Source organism: Oncorhynchus keta, unplaced genomic scaffold (assembly GCF_023373465.1).
Source record: "Oncorhynchus keta strain PuntledgeMale-10-30-2019 unplaced genomic scaffold, Oket_V2 Un_contig_1897_pilon_pilon, whole genome shotgun sequence".
Lineage (NCBI taxonomy): Eukaryota > Metazoa > Chordata > Actinopteri > Salmoniformes > Salmonidae > Oncorhynchus > Oncorhynchus keta.
Window position 1 is genome coordinate 47,066 of NW_026281219.1, and position 27,935 is coordinate 75,000.

Consider the following 27,935-nt stretch of genomic DNA (forward strand, 5'->3'; position numbering starts at 1 on the left):
GGTTTATCATGGTACCAATCTATATGTCTTCCTCTCTCTCCTTACAGGGTTTATCATGGTACCAATCCTTACAGGGTTTATATGTCTTCTCTCTCTCTCCTTACAGGGTTTATCATGGTACCAATCTATATGTCTTCCTCTCTCTCCTTACAGGGTTTATCATGGTACCAATCTATATGTCTTCCTCTCTCCTTACAGGGTCATGGTACCAATCTATATGTCTTCTCTCTCCTTACAGGGTTTATCATGGTACCAATCTATATGTCTTCCTCTCTCCTTACAGGGTTTATCATGGTACCAATCTATATGTCTTCCTCTCTCTCCTACAGGGTTTATCATGGTACCAATCTATATGTCTTCCTCTCTCTCTCCTTACAGGGTTTATCATGGTACCAATCTATATGTCTTCCTCTCTCCTTACAGGGTTTATCATGGTACCAATCTATATGTCTTCCCAATCTATATGTCTCTCCTTACAGGGTTTATCATGGTACCAATCTATATGTCTTTCTCTCTCCTTACAGGGTTTATCATGGTACCAATCTATATGTCTTCTCTCTCTCCTTACAGGGTTTATCATGGTACCAATCTATATGTCTTCCTCTCTCCTTACAGGGTTTATCATGGTACCAATCTATATGTCTTCCTCTCTCCTTACAGGGTTTATCATGGTACCAATCTATATGTCTTCTCTCTCTCCTTACAGGGTTTATCATGGTACCAATCTATATGTCTTCTCTCTCTCTCCTTACAGGGTTTATCATGGTACCAATCTATATGTCTTCCTCTCTCCTTACAGGGTTTATCATGGTACCAATCTATATGTCTTCTCTCTCTCTCCTTACAGGGTTTATCATGGTACCAATCTATATGTCTTCCTCTCTCCTTACAGGGTTTATCATGGTACCAATCTATATGTCTTCCTCTCTCTCCTTACAGGGTTTATCATGGTACCAATCTATATGTCTTCAGGGTTTATCATGGTCAATCTCTCTCTCTCCTTACAGGGTTTATCATGGTACCAATCTATATGTCTTCCTCTCTCTCCTTACAGGGTTTATCATGGTACCAATCTATATGTCTTCCTCTCTCTCCTTACAGGGTTTATCATGGTACCAATCTATATGTCTTTCCTCTCTCCTTACAGGGTTTATCATGGTACCAATCTATATGTCTTCCTCTCTCTCCTTACAGGGTTTATCATGGTACCAATCTATATGTCTTCCTCTCTCTCTCCTTACAGGGTTTATCATGGTACCAATCTATATGTCTTCCTCTCTCTCTCCTTACAGGGTTTATCATGGTACCAATCTATATGTCTTCCTCTCTCTCCTTACAGGGTTTATCATGGTACCAATCTATATACAGGGTCTTCCTCTTCTCTCTCCTTACAGGGTTTATCATGGTACCAATCTATATGTCTTCCTCTCTCTCCTTACAGGGTTTATCATGGTACCAATCTATATGTCTTCCTCTCTCTCCTTACAGGGTTTATCATGGTACCAATCTATATGTCTTCCCCTCTCTCTCCTTACAGGGTTTATCATGGTACCAATCTATATGTCTTCCTCTCTCTCCTTACAGGGTTTATCATGGTACCAATCTATATGTCTTCCTCTCTCTCCTTACAGGGTTTATCATGGTACCAATCTATATGTCTTCCTCTCTCTCCTTACAGGGTTTATCATGGTACCAATCTATATGTCTTTCCTCTCTCCTTACAGGGTTTATCATGGTACCAATCTATATGTCTTCCTCTCTCTCCTTACCATGGTACCAATCTATATGTCTTCCTCTCTCTCCCTACAGGGTTTATCATGGTACCAATCTATATGTCTTCCTCTCTCCTTACAGGGTTTATCATGGTACCAATCTATATGTCTTACCTCTCTCTCTCCTTACAGGGTTTATCATGGTACCAATCTATATGTCTTCCTCTCTCTCCTTACAGGGTTTATCATGGTACCAATCTATATGTCTTCCTCTCTCTCTCCTTACAGGGTTTATCATGGTACCAATCTATATGTCTTCTCTCTCTCCTTACAGGGTTTATCATGGTACCAATCTATATGTCTTCCTCTCTCTCTCCTTACAGGGTTTATCATGGTACCAATCTATATGTCTTCCTCTCTCCTTACAGGGTCTTCTATGTCTCTCTCTCCTTACAGGGTTTATCATGGTACCAATCTATATGTCTTCCTCTCTCTCCTTACAGGGTTTATCATGGTACCAATCTATATGTCTTCTCTCTCTCCTTACAGGGTTTATCATGGTACCAATCTATATGTCTTCCTCTCTCCTTACAGGGTTTATCATGGTACCAATCTATATGTCTTCCTCTCTCTCCTTACAGGGTTTATCATGGTACCAATCTATATGTCTTCTCTCTCTCTCCTTACAGGGGTACAATCTTTGTCTTCCTCTCTCTCCTTACAGGGTTTATCATCAATCTATATGTCTTCCTCTCTCCTTACAGGGTTTATCAATCTATATGTCTTCCTCTCTCCTTACAGGGTTTATCATGGTACCAATCTATATGTCTTCCTCTCTCTCTCCTTACAGGGTTTATCATGGTACCAATCTATATGTCTTCCTCTCTCCTTACAGGGTTTATCATGGTACCAATCTATATGTCTTCCTCTCTCCTTACAGGGTTTATCATGGTACCAATCTATATGTCTTCCCTCTCTCCTTACAGGGTTTATCATGGTACCAATCTATATGTCTTCCTCTCTCTCCTTACAGGGTTTATCATGGTACCAATCTATATGTCTTCCTCTCTCTCTCATGGTACCAATCTATACAGGGTTTATCATGGTACCAATCTATATGTCTTCCTCTCTCCTTACAGGGTTTATCATGGTACCAATCTATATGTCTTCCTCTCTCCTTACAGGGTTTATCATGGTACCAATCTATATGTCTTCCTCTCTCCTTACAGGGTTTATCATGGTACCAATCTATATGTCTTCCTCTCTCTCCTTACAGGGTTTATCATGGTACCAATCTATATGTCTTCCTCTCTCCTTACAGGGTTTATCATGGTACCAATCTATATGTCTTCTTCCTCTCTCCTTACAGGGTTTATCATGGTACCAATCTATATGTCTTCCTCTCTCCTTACAGGGTTTATCATGGTACCAATCTATATGTCTTCCTCTCTCCTTACAGGGTTTATCATGGTACCAATCTATATGTCTTCCTCTCTCTCCTTACAGGGTTTATCATGGTACCAATCTATATGTCTTCTCTCTCTCCTTACAGGGTTTATCATGGTACCAATCTATATGTCTTCCTCTCTCTCTCCTTACAGGGTTTATCATGGTACCAATCTATATGTCTTCCTTACAGGGTTTATCATGGTACCAATCTATATGTCTTCCTCTCTACAGGGTTTATCATGGTACCAATCTATATGTCTTCCTCTCTCTCTCCTTACAGGGTTTATCATGGTACCAATCTATATGTCTTCCTCTCTCTCTCCTTACAGGGTTTATCATGGTACCAATCTATATGTCTTCCTCTCTCCTTACAGGGTTTATCATGGTACCAATCTATATGTCTTCCTCTCTCTCCTTACAGGGTTTATCATGGTACCAATCTATATGTCTTCCTCTCTCTCTCCTTACAGGGTTTATCATGGTACCAATCTATATGTCTTCCTCTCTCCTTACAGGGTTTATCATGGTACCAATCTATATGTCTTCCTCTCTCCTTACAGGGTTTATCATGGTACCAATCTATATGTCTTCCTCTCTCTCCTTACAGGGTTTATCATGGTACCAATCTATATGTCTTCCTCTCTCCTTACAGGGTTTATCATGGTACCAATCTATATGTCTTCCTCTCTCCTTACAGGGTTTATCATGGTACCAATCTATATGTCTTCTCTCTCTCTCTCTTACAGGGTTTACAGGGTTTACCAATCTATATGTCTTCCTCTGGTACTTACAGGGTTTATCTATATGTCTTCTCTCTCTCCTTACAGGGTTTATCATGGTACCAATCTATATGTCTTCCCTCTCTCCTTACAGGGTTTATCATGGTACCAATCTATATGTCTTCCCTCTCCTTACAGGGTTTATCTCCAATCTATATGGGTTTATCATACAGGGTTTACCAATCTATATGTCTTCTCTCTCTCCTTACAGGGTTTATCATGGTACCAATCTATATGTCTTCCTCTCTCCTTACAGGGTTTATCATGGTACCAATCTATATGTCTTCTCTCTCTCTCCTTACAGGGTTTATCATGGTACCAATCTATATGTCTTCTCTCTCTCCTTACAGGGTTTATCATGGTACCAATCTATATGTCTTCCTCTCTCCTTACAGGGTTTATCATGGTACCAATCTATATGTCTTCCTCTCTCTCTCTTACAGGGTTTATCATGGTACCAATCTATATGTCTTCCTCTCTCTCCTTACAGGGTTTATCATGGTACCAATCTATATGTCTTCCTCTCTCCTTACAGGGTTTATCATGGTACCAATCTATATGTCTTCCTCTCTCTCCTTACAGGGTTTATCATGGTACCAATCTATATGTCTTCCTCTCTCTCTCCTTACAGGGTTTATCATGGTACCAATCTATATGTCTTCCTCTCTCTCCTTACAGGGTTTATCATGGTACCAATCTATATGTCTTCCTCTCTCCTTACAGGGTTTATCATGGTACCAATCTATATGTCTTCTCTCTCCTTACAGGGTTTATCATGGTACCAATCTATATGTCTTCCTCTCTCTCTCCTTACAGGGTTTATCATGGTACCAATCTATATGTCTTCCTCTCTCCTTACAGGGTTTATCATGGTACCAATCTATATGTCTTCCTCTCTCTCTCCTTACAGGGTTTATCATGGTACCAATCTATATGTCTTCCTCTCTCTCTCCTTACAGGGTTTATCATGGTACCAATCTATATGTCTTCCTCTCTCTCTTACAGGGTTTATCATGGTACCAATCTATATGTCTTCCTCTCTCTCCTTACAGGGTTTATCATGGTACCAATCTATATGTCTTCCTCTCTCTCCTTACAGGGTTTATCATGGTACCAATCTATATGTCTTCCTCTCTCCTTACAGGGTTTATCATGGTACCAATCTATATGTCTTCTCTCTCTCCTTACAGGGTTTATCATGGTACCAATCTATATGTCTTCTCTCTCTCCTTACAGGGTTTATCATGGTACCAATCTATATGTCTTCCTCTCTCTCCTTACAGGGTTTATCATGGTACCAATCTATATGTCTTCCTCTCTCTCTCCTTACAGGGTTTATCATGTCTTCCTCTCTCCCTTACAGGGTACCAATCTATATGTCTTCCTCTCTCCTTACAGGGTTTATCATGGTACCAATCTATATGTCTTCCTCTCTCCTTACAGGGTTTATCATGGTACCAATCTATATGTCTTCCTCTCTCCTTACAGGGTTTATCATGGTACCAATCTATATGTCTTTCTCTCTCCTTACAGGGTTTATCATGGTACCAATCTATATGTCTTCCTCTCTCTCCTTACAGGGTTTATCATGGTACCAATCTATATGTCTTCCTCTCTCTCTCCTTACAGGGTTTATCATGGTACCAATCTATATGTCTTCCTCTCTCCTTACAGGGTTTATCATGGTACCAATCTATATGTCTTCCTCTCTCCTTACAGGGTTTATCATGGTACCAATCTATATGTCTTCCTCTCCTCCTTACAGGGTTTATCATGGTACCAATCTATATGTCTTCCCTCTCTCCTTACAGGGTTTATCATGGTACCAATCTATATGTCTTCCTCTCTCTCCTTACAGGGTTTATCATGGTACCAATCTATATGTCTTCCTCTCTCCTTACAGGGTTTATCATGGTACCAATCTATATGTCTTCCTCTCTCCTTACAGGGTTTATCATGGTACCAATCTATATGTCTTTCCTCTCTCCTTACAGGGTTTATCATGGTACCAATCTATATACAGGGTCTTCCAATCTATATGTCTTCCTCTCTCTCCTTACAGGGTTTATCATGGTACCAATCTATATGTCTTCCTCTCTCTCCTTACAGGGTTTATCATGGTACCAATCTATATACAGGGTCTTCCTCTCTCCTTACAGGGTTTATCATGGTACCAATCTATATGTCTTCCTCTCTCTCTCCTTACAGGGTTTATCATGGTACCAATCTATATGTCTTCTCTCTCTCTCCTTACAGGGTTTATCATGGTACCAATCTATATGTCTTCCTCTCTCTCCTTACAGGGTTTATCATGGTACCAATCTATATGTCTTCTCTCTCTCCTTACAGGGTTTATCATGGTACCAATCTATATGTCTTCCCTCTCTCCTTACAGGGTTTATCATGGTACCAATCTATATGTCTTCTCTCTCTCTCCTTACAGGGTTTATCATGGTACCAATCTATATGTCTTCCTCTCTCCTTACAGGGTTTATCATGGTACCAATCTATATGTCTTCATGGTACCAATCTATATGTCTCTCTCCTTACAGGGTTTATCATGGTACCAATCTATATGTCTTCCCTCTCTCCTTACAGGGTTTATCATGGTACCAATCTATATGTCTTCCTCTCTCTCCTTACAGGGTTTATCATGGTACCAATCTATATGTCTTCCTCTCTCCTTACAGGGTTTATCATGGTACCAATCTATATGTCTTCCTCTCTCTCCTTACAGGGTTTATCATGGTACCAATCTATATGTCTTCCTCTCTCCTTACAGGGTTTATCATGGTACCAATCTATATGTCTTCCTCTCTCCTTACAGGGTTTATCATGGTACCAATCTATATGTCTTCCTCTCTCTCCTTACAGGGTTTATCATGGTACCAATCTATATGTCTTCCTCTCCTTACTCATAGTACCAATCTATATGTCTTCCTCTCCTTACAGGGTTTATCATGGTACCAATCTAGGGTTTATGTCTTCTATGTCTTCTCTCTCTCCTTACAGGGTTTATCATGGTACCAATCTATATGTCTTCCTCTCTCTCCTTACAGGGTTTATCATGGTACCAATCTATATGTCTTCCTCTCTCTCTCCTTACAGGGTTTATCATGGTACCAATCTATATGTCTTCCTCTCTCTCTCCTTACAGGGTTTATCATGGTACCAATCTATATGTCTTCTCTCTCTCCTTACAGGGTTTATCATGGTACCAATCTATATGTCTTCCTCTCTCCTTACAGGGTTTATCATGGTACCAATCTATATGTCTTCCTCTCTCTCCTTACAGGGTTTATCATGGTACCAATCTATATGTCTTCCTCTCTCTCCTTACAGGGTTTATCATGGTACCAATCTATATGTCTTCCTCTCTCTCCTTACAGGGTTTATCATGGTACCAATCTATATGTCTTCCTCTCCTTACAGGGTTTATCATGGTACCAATCTATATGTCTTCCTCTACACAGGGTTTATCATGGTACCAATCTATATGTCTTCCTCTCTCTCCTTACAGGGTTTATCATGGTACCAATCTATATGTCTTCCTCTCTCCTTACAGGGTTTATCATGGTACCAATCTATATGTCTTCCTCTCTCTCCTTACAGGGTTTATCATGGTACCAATCTATATGTCTTCCTCTCTCCTTACTCAGGGTTTATCATGGTACCAATCTATATGTCTTCCTCTCTCCTTACAGGGTTTATCATGGTACCAATCTATATGTCTTCCTCTCTCTCCTTACAGGGTTTATCATGGTACCAATCTATATGTCTTCCTCTCTCTCTCTCCTTACAGGGTTTATCATGGTACCAATCTATATGTCTTCCTCTCTCTCTCCTTACAGGGTTTATCATGGTACCAATCTATATGTCTTCCTCTCTCTCTCCTTACAGGGTTTATCATGGTACCAATCTATATGTCTTCCTCTCTCTCTCCTTACAGGGTTTATCATGGTACCAATCTATATGTCTTCCTCTCTCCTTACAGGGTTTATCATGGTACCAATCTATATGTCTTCCTCTCTCTCCTTACAGGGTTTATCATGGTACCAATCTATATGTCTTCCTCTCTCTCTCCTTACAGGGTTTATCATGGTACCAATCTATATGTCTTCCTCTCTCCTTACAGGGTTTATCATGGTACCAATCTATATGTCTTCCTCTCTCTCCTTACAGGGTTTATCATGGTACCAATCTATATGTCTTCCTCTCTCCTTACAGGGTTTATCATGGTACCAATCTATATGTCTTCCTCTCTCCTTACAGGGTTTATCATGGTACCAATCTATATGTCTTCTCTCTCTCCTTACAGGGTTTATCATGGTACCAATCTATATGTCTTCTCTCTCTCCTTACAGGGTTTATCATGGTACCAATCTATATGTCTTCCTCTCTCCTTACAGGGTTTATCATGGTACCAATCTATATGTCTTCCTCTCTCCTTACAGGGTTTATCATGGTACCAATCTATATGTCTTTCCTCTCTCTCCTTACAGGGTTTATCATGGTACCAATCTATATGTCTTCCTCTCTCACAGGGTTTATCATGGTACCAATCTATATGTCTTCCTCTCTTACAGGGTTTATCATGGTACCAATCTATATGTCTTCCTCTCTCTCCTTACAGGGTTTATCATGGTACCAATCTATATGTCTTCCTCTCTCCTTACAGGGTTTATCATGGTACCAATCTATATGTCTTCCTCTCTCTCTCCTTACAGGGTTTATCATGGTACCAATCTATATGTCTTCCTCTCTCTCCTTACAGGGTTTATCATGGTACCAATCTATATGTCTTCCTCTCTCTCCTTACAGGGTTTATCATGGTACCAATCTATATGTCTTCCTCTCTCTCTCCTTACAGGGTTTATCATGGTACCAATCTATATGTCTTCTCTCTCTCCTTACAGGGTTTATCATGGTACCAATCTATATGTCTTCTCTCTCTCCTTACAGGGTTTATCATGGTACCAATCTATGTCTTCCTCTCTCCTTACAGGGTTTATCTTACCAATCTATATGTCCTCTCTCCTTACAGGGTTTATCATGGTACCAATCTATATGTCTTCTTGGTACCAATCTCTCTCTCCTTACAGGGTTTATCATGGTACCAATCTATATGTCTTCCTCTCTCTCTCCTTACAGGGTTTATCATGGTACCAATCTATATGTCTTCCTCTCTCTCCTTACAGGGTTTATCATGGTACCAATCTATATGTCTTCCTCTCTCTCTCCTTACAGGGTTTATCTTACCAATCTATGTCTTCCTCTCTCCTTACAGGGTTTATCATGGTACCAATCTATATGTCTTCCTCTCTCCTTACAGGGTTTATCATGGTACCAATCTATATGTCTTCTCTCTCCTTACAGGGTTTATCATGGTACCAATCTATATGTCTTCCTCTCTCTCTCCTTACAGGGTTTATCATGGTACCAATCTATATGTCTTCCTCCTCTCTCCTTACAGGGTTTATCATGGTACCAATCTATATGTCTTCCTCTCTCTCTCCTTACAGGGTTTATCATGGTACCAATCTATATGTCTTCCTCTCTCTCCTTACAGGGTTTATCATGGTACCAATCTATATGTCTTCCTCTCTCCTTACAGGGTTTATCATGGTACCAATCTATATGTCTTCCTCTCTCTCCTTACAGGGTTTATCATGGTACCAATCTATATGTCTTCCTTCTCCTTACAGGGTTTATCATGGTACCAATCTATATGTCTCTCTCTCCTTACAGGGTTTATCATGGTACCAATCTATATGTCTTTCCTCTCTCTCCTTACAGGGTTTATCATGGTACCAATCTATATGTCTTCCTCTCTCTCCTTACAGGGTTTATCATGGTACCAATCTATATGTCTTCCTCTCTCTCCTTACAGGGTTTATCATGGTACCAATCTATATGTCTTCCTCTCTCTCCTTATCAGGGTTTATCATGGTACCAATCTATATGTCTTCCTCTCTCTCTCCTTACAGGGTTTATCATGGTACCAATCTATATGTCTTCCTCTCTCCTTACAGGGTTTATCATGGTACCAATCTATATGTCTTCCTCTCTCTCTCCTTACAGGGTTTATCATGGTACCAATCTATATGTCTTCCTCTCTCCTTACAGGGTTTATCATGGTACCAATCTATATGTCTTCCTCTCTCTCCTTACAGGGTTTATCATGGTACCAATCTATATGTCTTCCTCTCTCTCTTCCTTACAGGGTTTATCATGGTACCAATCTATATGTCTTCCTCTCTCTCTCTCCTTACAGGGTTTATCATGGTTTACCAATCTATATGTCTTCCTCTCTCTCTCCTTACAGGGTTTATCATGGTACCAATCTATATGTCTTCCTCTCTCCTTACAGGGTTTATCATGGTACCAATCTATATGTCTTCCTCTCTCCTTACAGGGTTTATCATGGTACCAATCTATATGTCTTCCTCTCTCCTTACAGGGTTTATCATGGTACCAATCTATATGTCTTCTCTCTCTCCTTACAGGGTTTATCATGGTACCAATCTATATGTCTTCCTCTCTCTCTCCTTACAGGGTTTATCATGGTACCAATCTATATGTCTTCCTCTCTCCTTACAGGGTTTATCATGGTACCAATCTATATGTCTTCCTCTCTCCTTACAGGGTTTATCATGGTACCAATCTATATGTCTTCCTCTCTCCTTACAGGGTTTATCATGGTACCAATCTATATGTCTTCCTCTCTCCTTACAGGGTTTATCATGGTACCAATCTATATGTCTTCCTCTCTCTCCTTACAGGGTTTATCATGGTACCAATCTATATGTCTTCCTCTCTCTCTCCTTACAGGGTTTATCATGGTACCAATCTATATGTCTTCCTCTCTCCTTACAGGGTTTATCATGGTACCAATCTATATGTCTTCCTCTCTCCTTACAGGGTTTATCATGGTACCAATCTATATGTCTTCCTCTCTCCTTACAGGGTTTATCATGGTACCAATCTATATGTCTTCCTCTCTCTCCTTACAGGGTTTATCATGGTACCAATCTATATGTCTTCCTCTCTCTCCTTACAGGGTTTATCATGGTACCAATCTATATGTCTTCATGGTACCTCTCTCTCTCCTTACAGGGTTTATCATGGTACCAATCTATATGTCTTCCTCTCTCCTTACAGGGTTTATCATGGTACCAATCTATATGTCTTCTCTCTCTCTCCTTACAGGGTTTATCATGGTACCAATCTATATGTCTTCCTCTCTCTCCTTACAGGGTTTATCATGGTACCAATCTATATGTCTTCTCTCTCTCCTTACAGGGTTTATCATGGTACCAATCTATATGTCTTCCCTCTCTCTCCTTACAGGGTTTATCATGGTACCAATCTATATGTCTTCTCTCAATCTCTTCCTCTACAGGGTTTATCATGGTACCAATCTATATGTCTTCCTCTCTCCTTACAGGGTTTATCATGGTACCAATCTATATGTCTTCCTCTCTCTCTCCTTACAGGGTTTATCATGGTACCAATCTATATGTCTTCCTCTCTCTCCTTACAGGGTTTATCATGGTACCAATCTATATGTCTTCCTCTCTCTCTCCTTACAGGGTTTATCATGGTACCAATCTATATGTCTTCCTACCTCTCTCTCCTTACAGGGTTTATCATGGTACCAATCTATATGTCTTTCCTCTCTCCTTACAGGGTTTATCATGGTACCAATCTATATGTCTTCCCTCTCTCCTTACAGGGTTTATCATGGTACCAATCTATATGTCTTCCTCTATATGTCTTCTCTCTCCTTACAGGGTTTATCATGGTACCAATCTATATGTCTTCCCTCTCTCCTTACAGGGTTTATCATGGTACCAATCTATATGTCTTCCCTCTCTCCTTACAGGGTTTATCATGGTACCAATCTATATGTCTTCTCTCTCTCCTTACAGGGTTTATCATGGTACCAATCTATATGTCTTTCCTCTCTCCTTACAGGGTTTATCATGGTACCAATCTATATGTCTTCCTCTCTCCTTACAGGGTTTATCATGGTACCAATCTATATGTCTTCTCTCTCTCCTTACAGGGTTTATCATGGTACCAATCTATATGTCTTCCTCTCTCCTTACAGGGTTTATCATGGTACCAATCTATATGTCTTCCTCTCTCTCCTTACAGGGTTTATCATGGTACCAATCTATATGTCTTCCTCTCTCCTTACAGGGTTTATCATGGTACCAATCTATATGTCTTCCTCTCTCTCTCCTTACAGGGTTTATCATGGTACCAATCTATATGTCTTCCTCTCTCTCCTTACAGGGTTTATCATGGTACCAATCTATATGTCTTCCTCTCTCTCCTTACAGGGTTTATCATGGTACCAATCTATATGTCTTCCTCTCTCCTTACAGGGTTTATCATGGTACCAATCTATATGTCTTCCTCTCTCTCTCCTTACAGGGTTTATCATGGTACCAATCTATATGTCTTCCTCTCTCTCCTTACAGGGTTTATCATGGTACCAATCTATATGTCTTCCTCTCCTTACAGGGTTTATCATGGTACCAATCTATATGTCTTCCTCTCTCCTTACAGGGTTTATCATGGTACCAATCTATATGTCTTCCTCTCTCCTTACAGGGTTTATCATGGTACCAATCTATATGTCTTCCTCTCTCTCTCCTTACAGGGTTTATCATGGTACCAATCTATATGTCTTCCTCTCTCAGGGTTTATCATGGTACCCTATACAGGGTTTATCATGGTACCAATCTATATGTCTTCCTCTCTCTCTCCTTACAGGGTTTATCATGGTACCAATCTATATGTCTTCCTCTCTCCTTACAGGGTTTATCATGGTACCAATCTATATGTCTTCCTCTCTCTCTCCTTACAGGGTTTATCATGGTACCAATCTATATGTCTTCTCTCTCTCCTTACAGGGTTTATCATGGTACCAATCTATATGTCTTCCTCTCTCTCCTTACAGGGTTTATCATGGTACCAATCTATATGTCTTCTATATGTCTCTCTCCTTACAGGGTTTATCATGGTACCAATCTATATGTCTTCCTCTCTCTCCTTACAGGGTTTATCATGGTACCAATCTATATGTCTTCCTCTCTCCTTACAGGGTTTATCATGGTACCAATCTATATGTCTTCCTCTCTCTCCTTACAGGGTTTATCATGGTACCAATCTATATGTCTTCTCTCTCTCCTTACAGGGTTTATCATGGTACCAATCTATATGTCTTCTCTCTCTCATGGTACCCTATACAGGGTTTATCATGGTACCAATCTATATGTCTTCCTCTCTCTCCTTACAGGGTTTATCATGGTACCAATCTATATGTCTTCCTCTCTCTCTCCTTACAGGGTTTATCATGGTACCAATCTATATGTCTTCTCTCTCTCCTTACAGGGTTTATCATGGTACCAATCTATATGTCTTCCTCTCTCTCCTTACAGGGTTTATCATGGTACCAATCTATATGTCTTCCTCTCTCTCCTTACAGGGTTTATCATGGTACCAATCTATATGTCTTCCTCTCTCTCTCCTTACAGGGTTTATCATGGTACCAATCTATATGTCTTCCTCTCTCCTTACAGGGTTTATCATGGTACCAATCTATATGTCTTCCTCTCTCCTTACAGGGTTTATCATGGTACCAATCTATATGTCTTTCCTCTCTCCTTACAGGGTTTATCATGGTACCAATCTATATGTCTTCCTCTCTCTCTCCTTACAGGGTTTATCATGGTACCAATCTATATGTCTCTCCTTACAGGGTTTATCATGGTACCAATCTATATGTCTTCCTCTCTCCTTACAGGGTTTATCATGGTACCAATCTATATGTCTTCCTCTCTCTCTCCTTACAGGGTTTATCATGGTACCAATCTATATGTCTTCCTCTCTCCTTACAGGGTTTATCATGGTACCAATCTATATGTCTTCTCTCTCTCCTTACAGGGTTTATCATGGTACCAATCTATATGTCTTCCTCTCTCTCCTTACAGGGTTTATCATGGTACCAATCTATATGTCTTCCTCTCTCTCCTTACAGGGTTTATCATGGTACCAATCTATATGTCTTCCTCTCTCCTTACAGGGTTTATCATGGTACCAATCTATATGTCTTCCTCTCTCTCCTTACAGGGTTTATCATGGTACCAATCTATATGTCTTCCTCTCTCCTTACAGGGTTTATCATGGTACCAATCTATATGTCTTCCCTCTCTCTCCTTACAGGGTTTATCATGGTACCAATCTATATGTCTTCCTCTCTCTCTCCTTACAGGGTTTATCATGGTACCAATCTATATGTCTTCCAATCTATATGTCTCTCTCCTTACAGGGTTTATCATGGTACCAATCTATATGTCTTCCTCTCTCTCTCCTTACAGGGTTTATCATGGTACCAATCTATATGTCTTCCTCTCTCCTTACAGGGTTTATCATGGTACCAATCTATATGTCTTCCTCTCTCTCCTTACAGGGTTTATCATGGTACCAATCTATATGTCTTCCTCTCTCCTTACAGGGTTTATCATGGTACCAATCTATATGTCTTCCTCTCTCCTTACAGGGTTTATCATGGTACCAATCTATATGTCTTCCTCTCTCTCCTTACAGGGTTTATCATGGTACCAATCTATATGTCTTTCTCTCTCCTTACAGGGTTTATCATGGTACCAATCTATATGTCTTCCTCTCTCCTTACAGGGTTTATCATGGTACCAATCTATATGTCTTCCTCTCTCTCTCCTTACAGGGTTTATCATGGTACCAATCTATATGTCTTCCTCTCTCCTTACAGGGTTTATCATGGTACCAATCTATATGTCTTCCTCTCTCTCCTTACAGGGTTTATCATGGTACCAATCTATATGTCTTCTCTCTCTCCTTACAGGGTTTATCATGGTACCAATCTATATGTCTTCCTCTCTCTCCTTACAGGGTTTATCATGGTACCAATCTATATGTCTTCCCTCTCTCCTTACAGGGTTTATCATGGTACCAATCTATATGTCTTCTCTCTCTCTCCTTACAGGGTTTATCATGGTACCAATCTATATGTCTTCCTCTCTCCTTACAGGGTTTATCATGGTACCAATCTATATGTCTTCCTCTCTCCTTACAGGGTTTATCTGGTACCAATCTATAGGGTTTATCATGGTACCAATCTATATGTCTTCCTCTCTCCTTACAGGGTTTATCATGGTACCAATCTATATGTCTTCCTCTCTCCTTACAGGGTTTATCATGGTACCAATCTATATGTCTTCCTCTCTCCTTACAGGGTTTATCATGGTACCAATCTATATATACAGGGTCTGGTACCAATCTATATGTCTCCTCTCTCCTTACAGGGTTTATCATGGTACCAATCTATATGTCTTCCTCTCTCTCCTTACAGGGTTTATCATGGTACCAATCTATATGTCTTCCCTCTCTCTCCTATATGTCTTCCTCTCTCTTACACAGGGTTTATCATGGTACCAATCTATATGTCTTCCTCTCTCCTTACAGGGTTTATCATGGTACCAATCTATATGTCTTCTCTCTCTCCTTACAGGGTTTATCATGGTACCAATCTATATACAGGGTTTATCTTCTATATGTCTTCTCTCTCCTTACAGGGTTTATCATGGTACCAATCTATATGTCTTCCTCTCTCTCCTTACAGGGTTTATCATGGTACCAATCTATATGTCTTCCTCTCTCTCCTTACAGGGTTTATCATGGTACCAATCTATATGTCTTCTCTCTCCTTACAGGGTTTATCATGGTACCAATCTATATGTCTTCCTCTCTCAGGGTTTATCTCCTTACAGGGTTTATCATGGTACCAATCTATATGTCTTCCTCTCTCCTTACAGGGTTTATCATGGTACCAATCTATATGTCTTCCTCTCTCTCCTTACAGGGTTTATCATGGTACCAATCTATATGTCTTCCTCTCTCCTTACAGGGTTTATCATGGTACCAATCTATATGTCTTCCTCTCTCTCCTTACAGGGTTTATCATGGTACCAATCTATATGTCTTCCTCTCTCCTTACAGGGTTTATCATGGTACCAATCTATATGTCTTCCTCTCTCCTTACAGGGTTTATCATGGTACCAATCTATATGTCTTCTCTCTCTCCTTACAGGGTTTATCATGGTACCAATCTATATGTCTTACCAATCTATATGTCTCTCTCCTTACAGGGTTTATCATGGTACCAATCTATATGTCTTCCTCTCTCTCCTTACAGGGTTTATCATGGTACCAATCTATATGTCTTCCCTCTCTCCTTACAGGGTTTATCATGGTACCAATCTATATGTCTTCCTCTCTCCTTACAGGGTTTATCATGGTACCAATCTATATGTCTTCCTCTCCTTACAGGGTTTATCTTACCAATCTATATGTCTTCTCTCTCCTTACAGGGTTTATCATGGTACCAATCTATATGTCTTCTCTCTCTCCTTACAGGGTTTATCATGGTACCAATCTATATGTCTTCCTCTCTCCTTACAGGGTTTATCATGGTACCAATCTATATGTCTTCCTCTCTCTCCTTACAGGGTTTATCATGGTACCAATCTATATGTCTTCCTCTCTCCTTACAGGGTTTATCATGGTACCAATCTATATGTCTTCCTCTCTCTCCTTACAGGGTTTATCATGGTACCAATCTATATGTCTTCCTCTCTCTCTCCTTACAGGGTTTATCATGGTACCAATCTATATGTCTTCCTCTCTCCTTACAGGGTTTATCATGGTACCAATCTATATGTCTTCCTCTCTCCTTACAGGGTTTATCATGGTACCAATCTATATGTCTTCCTCTCTCCTTACAGGGTTTATCATGGTACCAATCTATATCTCTCTCCTTACAGGGTTTATCATGGTACCAATCTATATGTCTTCCTCTCTCCTTACAGGGTTTATCATGGTACCAATCTATATGTTTATCATGGTACCTCTATATGTCTTCCTCTCTCCTTACAGGGTTTATCATGGTACCAATCTATATGTCTTCCTCTCTCTCCTTACAGGGTTTATCATGGTACCAATCTATATGTCTTCCTCTCTCTTTATCAGGGTTTATCTTACAGGGTACCAATCTATATGTCTTCCTCTCTCTCCTTACAGGGTTTATCATGGTACCAATCTATATGTCTTCCTCTCTCTCCTTACAGGGTTTATCATGGTACCAATCTATATGTCTTCTCTCTCTCCTTACAGGGTTTATCATGGTACCAATCTATATGTCTTCCTCTCTCCTTACAGGGTTTATCATGGTACCAATCTATATGTCTTCCTCTCTCCTTACAGGGTTTATCATGGTACCAATCTATATGTCTTCCTCTCTCCTTACAGGGTTTATCATGGTACCAATCTATATGTCTTCCTCTCTCTCCTTACAGGGTTTATCATGGTACCAATCTATATGTCTTCCTCTCTCTCCTTACAGGGTTTATCATGGTACCAATCTATATGTCTTCCTCTCTCTCCTTACAGGGTTTATCATGGTACCAATCTATATGTCTTCCTCTCTCTCCTTACAGGGTTTATCATGGTACCAATCTATATGTCTTCCTCTCTCCTTACAGGGTTTATCATGGTACCAATCTATATGTCTTCCTTCTCTCCTCTCTCCTTACAGGGTTTATCATGGTACCAATCTATATGTCTTCCTCTCTCTCTCCTTACAGGGTTTATCATGGTACCAATCTATATGTCTTCCTCTCTCCTTACAGGGTTTATCATGGTACCAATCTATATGTCTTCCTCTCTCTCTCCTTACAGGGTTTATCATGGTACCAATCTATATGTCTTCCTCCTCTCTCCTTACAGGGTTTATCATGGTACCAATCTATATGTCTTCCTCTCTCCTTACAGGGTTTATCATGGTACCAATCTATATGTCTTCCTCTCTCCTTACAGGGTTTATCATGGTACCAATCTATATGTCTTCCTCTCTCTCCTTACAGGGTTTATCATGGTACCAATCTATATGTCTTCCTCTCTCTCCTTACAGGGTTTATCATGGTACCAATCTATATGTCTTCCTCTCTCTCCTTACAGGGTTTATCATGGTACCAATCTATATCTCTTCCTCTCTCTCCTTACAGGGTTTATCATGGTACCAATCTATATGTCTTCCTCCTCTCTCCTTACAGGGTTTATCATGGTACCAATCTATATGTCTTCCTCTCTCTTCAGGGTTTATCCTTACAGGGTTTATCATGGTACCAATCTATATGTCTTCCTCTCTCTCTCCTTACAGGGTTTATCATGGTACCAATCTATATGTCTTCTCTCTCTCTCCTTACAGGGTTTATCATGGTACCAATCTATATGTCTTCCTCTCTCTCCTTACAGGGTTTATCATGGTACCAATCTATATGTCTTCCTCTCTCCTTACAGGGTTTATCATGGTACCAATCTATATGTCTTCCCTCTCTCTCCTTACAGGGTTTATCATGGTACCAATCTATATGTCTTCCTCTCTCTCCTTACAGGGTTTATCATGGTACCAATCTATATGTCTTCCTCTCTCTCCTTACAGGGTTTATCATGGTACCAATCTATATGTCTTCCTCTCTCTCCTTACAGGGTTTATCATGGTACCAATCTATATGTCTTCCTCTCTCTCTCCTTACAGGGTTTATCATGGTACCAATCTATATGTCTTCTCTCTCTCTCCTTACAGGGTTTATCATGGTACCAATCTATATGTCTTCCTCTCTCTCCTTACAGGGTTTATCATGGTACCAATCTATATGTCTTTCTCTCTCTCCTTACAGGGTTTATCATGGTACCAATCTATATGTCTTCCTCTCTCTCTCCTTACAGGGTTTATCATGGTACCAATCTATATGTCTTCCTCTCTCTCCTTACAGGGTTTATCATGGTACCAATCTATATGTCTTCCTCTCTCCTTACAGGGTTTATCATGGTACCAATCTATATGTCTTCCTCTCTCTCCTTACAGGGTTTATCATGGTACCAATCTATATGTCTTCCTCTCTCTCCTTACAGGGTTTATCATGGTACCAATCTATATGTCTTCCCTCTCTCCTTACAGGGTTTATCATGGTACCAATCTATATGTCTTCCTCTCTCTCCTTACAGGGTTTATCATGGTACCAATCTATATGTCTTCCTCTCTCTCCTTACAGGGTTTATCATGGTGACCAATCTATATGTCTTCCTCTCTCTCTCCTCACAGGGTTTATCATGGTACCAATCTATATGTCTTCCTCTCTCTCCTTACAGGGTTTATCATGGTACCAATCTATATGTCTTCCTCTCTCTCCTTACAGGGTTTATCATGGTACCAATCTATATGTCTTCTCTCTCTCTCCTTACAGGGTTTATCATGGTACCAATCTATATGTCTTCCTCTCTCTCTCCTTACAGGGTTTATCATGGTACCAATCTATATGTCTTCCTCTCTCTCTCCTTACAGGGTTTATCATGGTACCAATCTATATGTCTTCCTCTCTCCTTACAGGGTTTATCATGGTACCAATCTATATGTCTTCCTCTCTCCTTACAGGGTTTATCATGGTACCAATCTATATACAGGGTCATGGTACCAATCTATATTCCTCTCTCTCTCTCCTTACAGGGTTTATCATGGTACCAATCTATATGTCTTCCCTCTCTCCTTACAGGGTTTATCATGGTACCAATCTATATGTCTTCCTCTCTCTCCTTACAGGGTTTATCATGGTACCAATCTATATGTCTTCCTCTCTCTCTCCTTACAGGGTTTATCATGGTACCAATCTATATGTCTTCCTCCTCTCTCTCCTTACAGGGTTTATCATGGTACCAATCTATATGTCTTTCTCTCTCTCCTTACAGGGTTTATCATGGTACCAATCTATATGTCTTCTCTCTCTCCTTACAGGGTTTATCATGGTACCAATCTATATGTCTTCCTCTCTCTCTCCTTACAGGGTTTATCATGGTACCAATCTATATGTCTTCCTCTCTCTCCTTACAGGGTTTATCATGGTACCAATCTATATGTCTTCCTCTCTCCTTACAGGGTTTATCATGGTACCAATCTATATGTCTTCCTCTCTCTCCTTACAGGGTTTATCATGGTACCAATCTATATGTCTTCCTCTCTCTCTCCTTCAGGGTTTACAGGGTTTATCAGGGTTTACCAATCTATATGTCTTCTCTCTCTCCTTACAGGGTTTATCATGGTACCAATCTATATCTCTTCCTCTCTCCTTACAGGGTTTATCATGGTACCAATCTATATGTCTTCCTCCTCTCTCCTTACAGGGTTTATCATGGTACCAATCTATATGTCTTCCTCTCTCTCTCCTTACAGGGTTTATCATGGTACCAATCTATATGTCTTCCTCTCTCTCTCCTTACAGGGTTTATCATGGTACCAATCTATATGTCTTCCTCTCTCTCTCCTTACAGGGTTTATCATGGTACCAATCTATATGTCTTCCTCTCTCTCCTTACAGGGTTTATCATGGTGACCAATCTATATGTCTTCCTCTCTCTCCTCACAGGGTTTATCATGGTACCAATCTATATGTCTTCCTCTCTCTCTCCTTACAGGGTTTATCATGGTACCAATCTATATGTCTTCCTCTCTCTCCTTACAGGGTTTATCATGGTACCAATCTATATGTCTTCCTCTCTCTCTCCTTACAGGGTTTATCATGGTACCAATCTATATGTCTTCTCTCTCTCCTTACAGGGTTTATCATGGTACCAATCTATATGTCTTCCTCTCTCTCTCCTTACAGGGTTTATCATGGTACCAATCTATATGTCTTCCTCTCTCTCCTTACAGGGTTTATCATGGTACCAATCTATATGTCTTCCTCTCTCCTTACAGGGTTTATCATGGTACCAATCTATATGTCTTCCTCTCTCTCCTTACAGGGTTTATCATGGTACCAATCTATATGTCTTCCTCTCTCTCTCCTTACAGGGTTTATCATGGTACCAATCTATATGTCTTCCTCTCTCTCCTTACAGGGTTTATCATGGTACCAATCTATATGTCTTCCTCTCTCTCCTTACAGGGTTTATCATGGTACCAATCTATATGTCTTCCTCTCTCTCCTTACAGGGTTTATCATGGTACCAATCTATATGTCTTCCTCTCTCTCTCCTTACAGGGTTTATCATGGTACCAATCTATATGTCTTCCTCTCTCCTTACAGGGTTTATCATGGTACCAATCTATATGTCTTCCTCTCTCTCTCCTTACAGGGTTTATCATGGTACCAATCTATATGTCTTCCTCTCTCTCCTTACAGGGTTTATCATGGTGACCAATCTATATGTCTTCTCTCTCTCCTCACAGGGTTTATCATGGTACCAATCTATATGTCTTCCTCTCTCTCCTTACAGGGTTTATCATGGTACCAATCTATGTCTTCCTCTCTCTCTCCTTACAGGGTTTATCATGGTACCAATCTATATGTCTTCCTCTCTCTCTCCTTACAGGGTTTATTATGGTACCAATCTATATGTCTTCCTCTCTCTCTCCTTACAGGGTTTATCATGGTACCAATCTATATGTCTTCCTCTCTCTCTCCTCACAGGGTTTATCATGGTACCAATCTATATGTCTTCCTCTCTCTCTCCTTACAGGGTTTATCATGGTACCAATCTATATGTCTTCCTCTCTCCTTACAGGGTTTATCATGGTACCAATCTATATGTCTTCCTCTCTCTCTCCTTACAGGGTTTATCATGGTACCAATCTATATGTCTTCCTCTCTCTCCTTACAGGGTTTATCATGGTGACCAATCTATATGTCTTCCTCTCTCTCCTACAGGGTTTATCATGGTACCAATCTATATGTCTTCCTCTCTCTCCTTACAGGGTTTATCATGGTACCAATCTATATGTCTTCCTCTCTCTCTCCTTACAGGGTTTATCATGGTACCAATCTATATGTCTTCCCTCTCTCTCCTTACAGGGTTTATCATGGTACCAATCTATATGTCTTCCTCTCTCTCCTTACAGGGTTTATCATGGTACCAATCTATATGTCTTCCTCTCTCTCTCCTTACAGGGTTTATCATGGTACCAATCTATATGTCTTCCTCTCTCCTTACAGGGTTTATCATGGTACCAATCTATATGTCTTCCTCTCTCCTTACAGGGTTTATCATGGTACCAATCTATATGTCTTCCTCTCTCTCTCCTCACAGGGTTTATCATGGTACCAATCTATATGTCTTCCTCTCTCCTTACAGGGTTTATCATGGTACCAATCTATATGTCTTCCTCTCTCTCCTTACAGGGTTTATCATGGTACCAATCTATATGTCTTCCTCTCTCTCTCCTTACAGGGTTTATCATGGTACCAATCTATATGTCTTCCTCTCTCTCTCCTTACAGGGTTTATCATGGTACCAATCTATATGTCTTCCTCTCCCTCTCCTTACAGGGTTTATCATGGTACCAATCTATATGTCTTCCTCTCTCCTTACAGGGTTTATCATGGTACCAATCTATATGTCTTCCTCTCTCTCTCCTTACAGGGTTTATCATGGTACCAATCTATATGTCTTCTCTCTCTCTCCTTACAGGGTTTATCATGGTACCAATCTATATGTCTTCCTCTCTCTCCTTACAGGGTTTATCATGGTACCAATCTATATGTCTTCCTCTCTCCTTACAGGGTTTATCATGGTACCAATCTATATGTCTTCCTCTCTCTCCTTACAGGGTTTATCATGGTACCAATCTATATCTCTTCCTCTCTCTCCTTACAGGGTTTATCATGGTACCAATCTATATGTCTTCCTTACAGGGTTTATCTCTCTCTCCTTACAGGGTTTATCATGGTACCAATCTATATCTCTTCCTCTCTCTCCTTACAGGGTTTATCATGGTACCAATCTATATGTCTTCCTCTCTCTCTCCTTACAGGGTTTATCATGGTACCAATCTATATGTCTTCCTCTCTCTCTCCTTACAGGGTTTATCATGGTACCAATCTATATGTCTTCCTCTCTCTCCTTACAGGGTTTATCATGGTACCAATCTATATGTCTTCCCTCTCTCTCCTTACAGGGTTTATCATGGTACCAATCTATATGTCTTCTCTCTCTCCTTACAGGGTTTATCATGGTACCAATCTATATGTCTTCCTCTCTCTCTCCTTACAGGGTTTATCATGGTACCAATCTATATGTCTTCCTCTCTCTCCTTACAGGGTTTATCATGGTACCAATCTATATGTCTTCTCTCTCTCCTTACAGGGTTTATCATGGTACCAATCTATATGTCTTCCTCTCTCTCTCCTTACAGGGTTTATCATGGTACCAATCTATATGTCTTCCTCTCTCTCTCCTTACAGGGTTTATCATGGTACCAATCTATATGTCTTCCTCTCTCTCTCCTTACAGGGTTTATCATGGTACCAATCTATATGTCTTCCTCTCTCTCCTTACAGGGTTTATCATGGTACCAATCTATATGTCTTCCTCTCTCTCCTTACAGGGTTTATCATGGTACCAATCTATATGTCTTCCTCTCTCTCTCCTTACAGGGTTTATCATGGTACCAATCTATATGTCTTCCTCTCTCTCCTTACAGGGTTTATCATGGTACCAATCTATATATACAGGGTTTATCATGGTTCTATATGTCTTCCTCTCTCTCCTTACAGGGTTTATCATGGTACCAATCTATATGTCTTCCTCTCTCTCCTTACAGGGTTTATCATGGTACCAATCTATATGTCTTCCTCTCTCTCCTTACAGGGTTTATCATGGTACCAATCTATATGTCTTCCTCTCTCCTTACAGGGTTTATCATGGTACCAATCTATATGTCTTCCTCTCTCTCTCTCCTTACAGGGTTTATCATGGTACCAATCTATATGTCTTCCTCTCTCTCCTTACAGGGTTTATCATGGTACCAATCTATATGTCTTCCTCTCTCTCTCTCCTTACAGGGTTTATCATGGTACCAATCTATATGTCTTCTCTCTCTCCTTACAGGGTTTATCATGGTACCAATCTATATGTCTTCTCTCTCTCCTTACAGGGTTTATCATGGTACCAATCTATATGTCTTCCTCTCTCTCCTTACAGGGTTTATCATACAGGGTTTACCAATCTATATGTCTTCTCTCTCTCTCCTTACAGGGTTTATCATGGTACCAATCTATATGTCTTCCTCTCTCTCTCCTTACAGGGTTTATCATGGTACCAATCTATATGTCTTCCTCTCTCCTTACAGGGTTTATCATGGTACCAATCTATATGTCTTCCTCTCTCCTTACAGGGTTTATCATGGTACCAATCTATATGTCTTTCCTCTCTCTCCTTACAGGGTTTATCATGGTACCAATCTATATGTCTTCCTCTCTCCTTACAGGGTTTATCATGGTACCAATCTATATGTCTCTCTCTCCTTACAGGGTTTATCATGGTACCAATCTATATGTCTTCCTCTCTCTCCTTACAGGGTTTATCATGGTACCAATCTATATGTCTTCCTCTCTCCTTACAGGGTTTATCATGGTACCAATCTATATGTCTTCCTCTCTCCTTACAGGGTTTATCATGGTACCAATCTATATGTCTTCCTCTCTCTCTCCTTACAGGGTTTATCATGGTACCAATCTATATGTCTTCTCTCTCTCCTTACAGGGTTTATCATGGTACCAATCTATATGTCTTCTCTCTCCTTACAGGGTTTATCATGGTACCAATCTACAGGGTTTATCATGGTACCAATCTATATGTCTTCCTCTCTCCTTACAGGGTTTATCATGGTACCAATCTATATGTCTTCCTCTCTCTCTCCTTACAGGGTTTATCATGGTACCAATCTATATGTCTTCCTCTCTCTCTCCTTACAGGGTTTATCATGGTACCAATCTATATGTCTTCTCTCTCTCTCCTTACAGGGTTTATCATGGTACCAATCTATATGTCTTCCTCTCTCCTTACAGTGTGTCCTATATGTTATATATATATATATATATATATAACTGGTCATTGTACCAGACCCTCCATTAGACACAGTGTGTCTATAACAGGTCATTGTACCAGACCCTCCATTAGACACAGTGTGTCTATAACAGGTCATTGTACCAGACCCTCCATTAGACACAGTGTGTCTATAACAGGTCATTATACCAGACCCTCCATTAGACACAGTGTGTCTATAACAGGTCATTGTACCAGACCCTCCATTAGACACAGTGTGTCTATAACAGGTCATTGTAGAGATGATAGATACTAGAGGAGAGATGATAGAGTACAAGAGTACTAGATACTAGATACTAGATAGAGTACTAGATACTGTATTCAGGGAGTAGAGATGGTAGAGTACTAGATACTGTATTCAGGGAGTAGAGATGATAGAGTACTAGATACTGTATTCAGGGAGTAGAGATGATAGAGTAGAGATGATAGAGTACTAGATACTGTATTCAGGGAGTGGAGATGATAGAGTACTAGATACTGTATTCAGGGAGTAGAGATGATAGAGTACTAGATACTGTATTCAGGGAGTAGAGATGATAGAGTACTAGATACTGTATTCAGGGAGTAGAGATGATAGAGTACTAGATACTGTATTCAGGGAGTAGAGATGATAGAGTACTAGATACTGTATTCAGGGTAGAGATGATAGAGTAGAGATGATAGAGTACTAGATACTGTATTCAGGGAGTAGAGATGATAGAGTACTAGATACTGTATTCAGGGAGTAGAGATGATAGAGTACTAGATACTGTATTCAGGGAGTTGAGATGATAGAGTACTACATTTACATTTAAGTCATTTAGCAGACGCTCTTATCCAGAGCGACTTACAAATTGGTGCATTCACCTTATGACATCCAGTGGAACAGCCACTTTACAATATGTATTCAGGGAGTAGAGATGATAGAGTACTAGATACTTGTATTCAGGGAGTAGAGATGATAGAGTACTAGATACTGTATTCAGGGAATGGAGATGATAGAGTACTAGATACTGTATTCAGGGAGTAGAGATGATAGAGTACTAGATACTGTATTCAGGGAGTAGAGATGATAGAGTACTAGATACTGTATTTTAGGGAGTAGAGATGATAGAGTACTAGATACTGTATTCAGGGAGTAGAGATGGTAGAGTACTAGATACTGTATTCAGGGAGTGGAGAAGCTCAGTAGAAATGCTGTGTCCTGACCGTGACTTTGTGTGTGATGGCCTTCTGGAGTCCCTCAGGGGAGATCTGGAGCAGCTCAGCTACGACTCTGATCTCCTGAGCACTGACCACAGACGCCACCTCCTGGCCATCCGCCTGCAGTACAACACATTAACAGTTATTTATCAAAGGCAACTTCTGCTTCATCCCAACCCCTCTGAATGACACACGGGGGCAGCCCTCTGCTCCAACCATACAGTGGAATATTGTAGAGGAGAGCTATTCCATATTATAGTGATACCACATTAACAGTGGGGACTATGACATACAGCGCATTTAGAAAGTATTCAGACCCCTTGACTTTTTCCACATTTTGTTATATTACAGCCTTGTTCTAAAATGGATTAAATCGTTTATTTTTCTCATCAATCTACACACAATACCCCGTAATGACCTCACAATACCCCGTAATGACATCACAACCCCATAATGACATCACAATACCCCATAATGACATCACAATACTATCCCTTTAAGGTTCGGGGTTAGACTACCATACCTCATATCTTTAGAAGTAGACATTCCCCAGACTATCCCTTTAGGTTCGGGTTAGACTACCATACCCATATCTTTAGAAGTAGACATTCCCCAGACTATCCCTTTAAGGTTCGGGGTTAGACTACCATACCTCATATCTTTAGAAGTAGACATTCCCCAGACTATCCCTTTAAGGTTCAGGGTTAGACTACCATACCTCATATCTTTAGAAGTAGACATTCCCCAGACTATCCCTTTAAGGTTTGGGGTTAGACTACCATACCTCATATCTTTAGAAGTAGACATTCCCCAGACTATCCCTTTAAGGTTTGGGTTAGACTACCATACCTCATATCTTTAGAAGTAGACATTCCCCAGACTATCCCTTTAAGGTTTGGGGTTAGACTACCATACCTCATATCTTTAGAAGTAGACATTCCCCAGACTATCCCTTTAAGGTTTGGGGTTAGACTACCATACCTCATATCTTTAGAAGTAGACATTCCCCAGACTATCCCTTTAAGGTTTGGGGTTAGACTACCATACCTCATATCTTTAGAAGTAGACGTTCCCCAGACTATCCCTTTAAGGTTCGGGGTTAGACTACCATACCTCATATCTTTAGAAGTAGACATTCCCCAGACTATCCCTTTAAGGTTTGGGGTTAGACTACATACCTCATATCTTTAGAAGGTTTGGGGTTAGACATTACCCATATCAGACTATCCCTTTAAGGTTTGGGTTAGACTACCATACCTCATATCTTTAGAAGTAGACATTCCCCAGACTATCCCTTTAAGGTTCGGGTTAGACTACCATACCTCATATCTTTAGAAGTAGACATTCCCCAGACTATCCCTTTAAGGTTTGGGGTTAGACTACCATACCTCATATCTTTAGAAGTAGACATTCCCCAGACTATCCCTTTAAGGTTCCCTTTAAGGTTCGGGGTTAGACTACCATACCTCATATCTTTAGAAGTAGACATTCCCCAGACTATCCCTTTAAGGTTTGGGGTTAGACTACCATACCTCATATCTTTAGAAGTAGACATTCCCCAGACTATCCCTTTAAGGTTTGGGGTTAGACTACCATACCTCATATCTTTAGAAGTAGACATTCCCCAGACTATCCCTTTAAGGTTTGGGGTTAGACTACCATACCTCATATCTTTAGAAGTAGACATTCCCAGACTATCCCTTTAAGGTTTGGGGTTAGACTACCATACCTCATATCTTTAGAAGTAGACATTCCCCAGACTATCCCTTTTTAAGGTTCCCTTTAAGGTTTGGGTTAGACTACCATACCTCATATCTTTAGAAGT

General features: G+C 40.2%; 1 protein-coding gene across 1 annotated transcript in view; it reads right to left on the reverse strand.

Moving 5' to 3' along the window:
- Window positions 1-27,935, reverse strand: part of LOC127920331 (unconventional myosin-XV-like) — a gene marked incomplete at its 3' end in the record, with an annotated part of 105,236 nt that overhangs the window by 42,200 nt on the left and 35,101 nt on the right. The window contains exon 11 of the mRNA XM_052504249.1: window positions 26,117-26,230. Within this exon, the coding sequence (XP_052360209.1) occupies window positions 26,117-26,230 (114 nt within the window). The remainder of the gene's footprint in view (window positions 1-26,116; window positions 26,231-27,935) is intronic.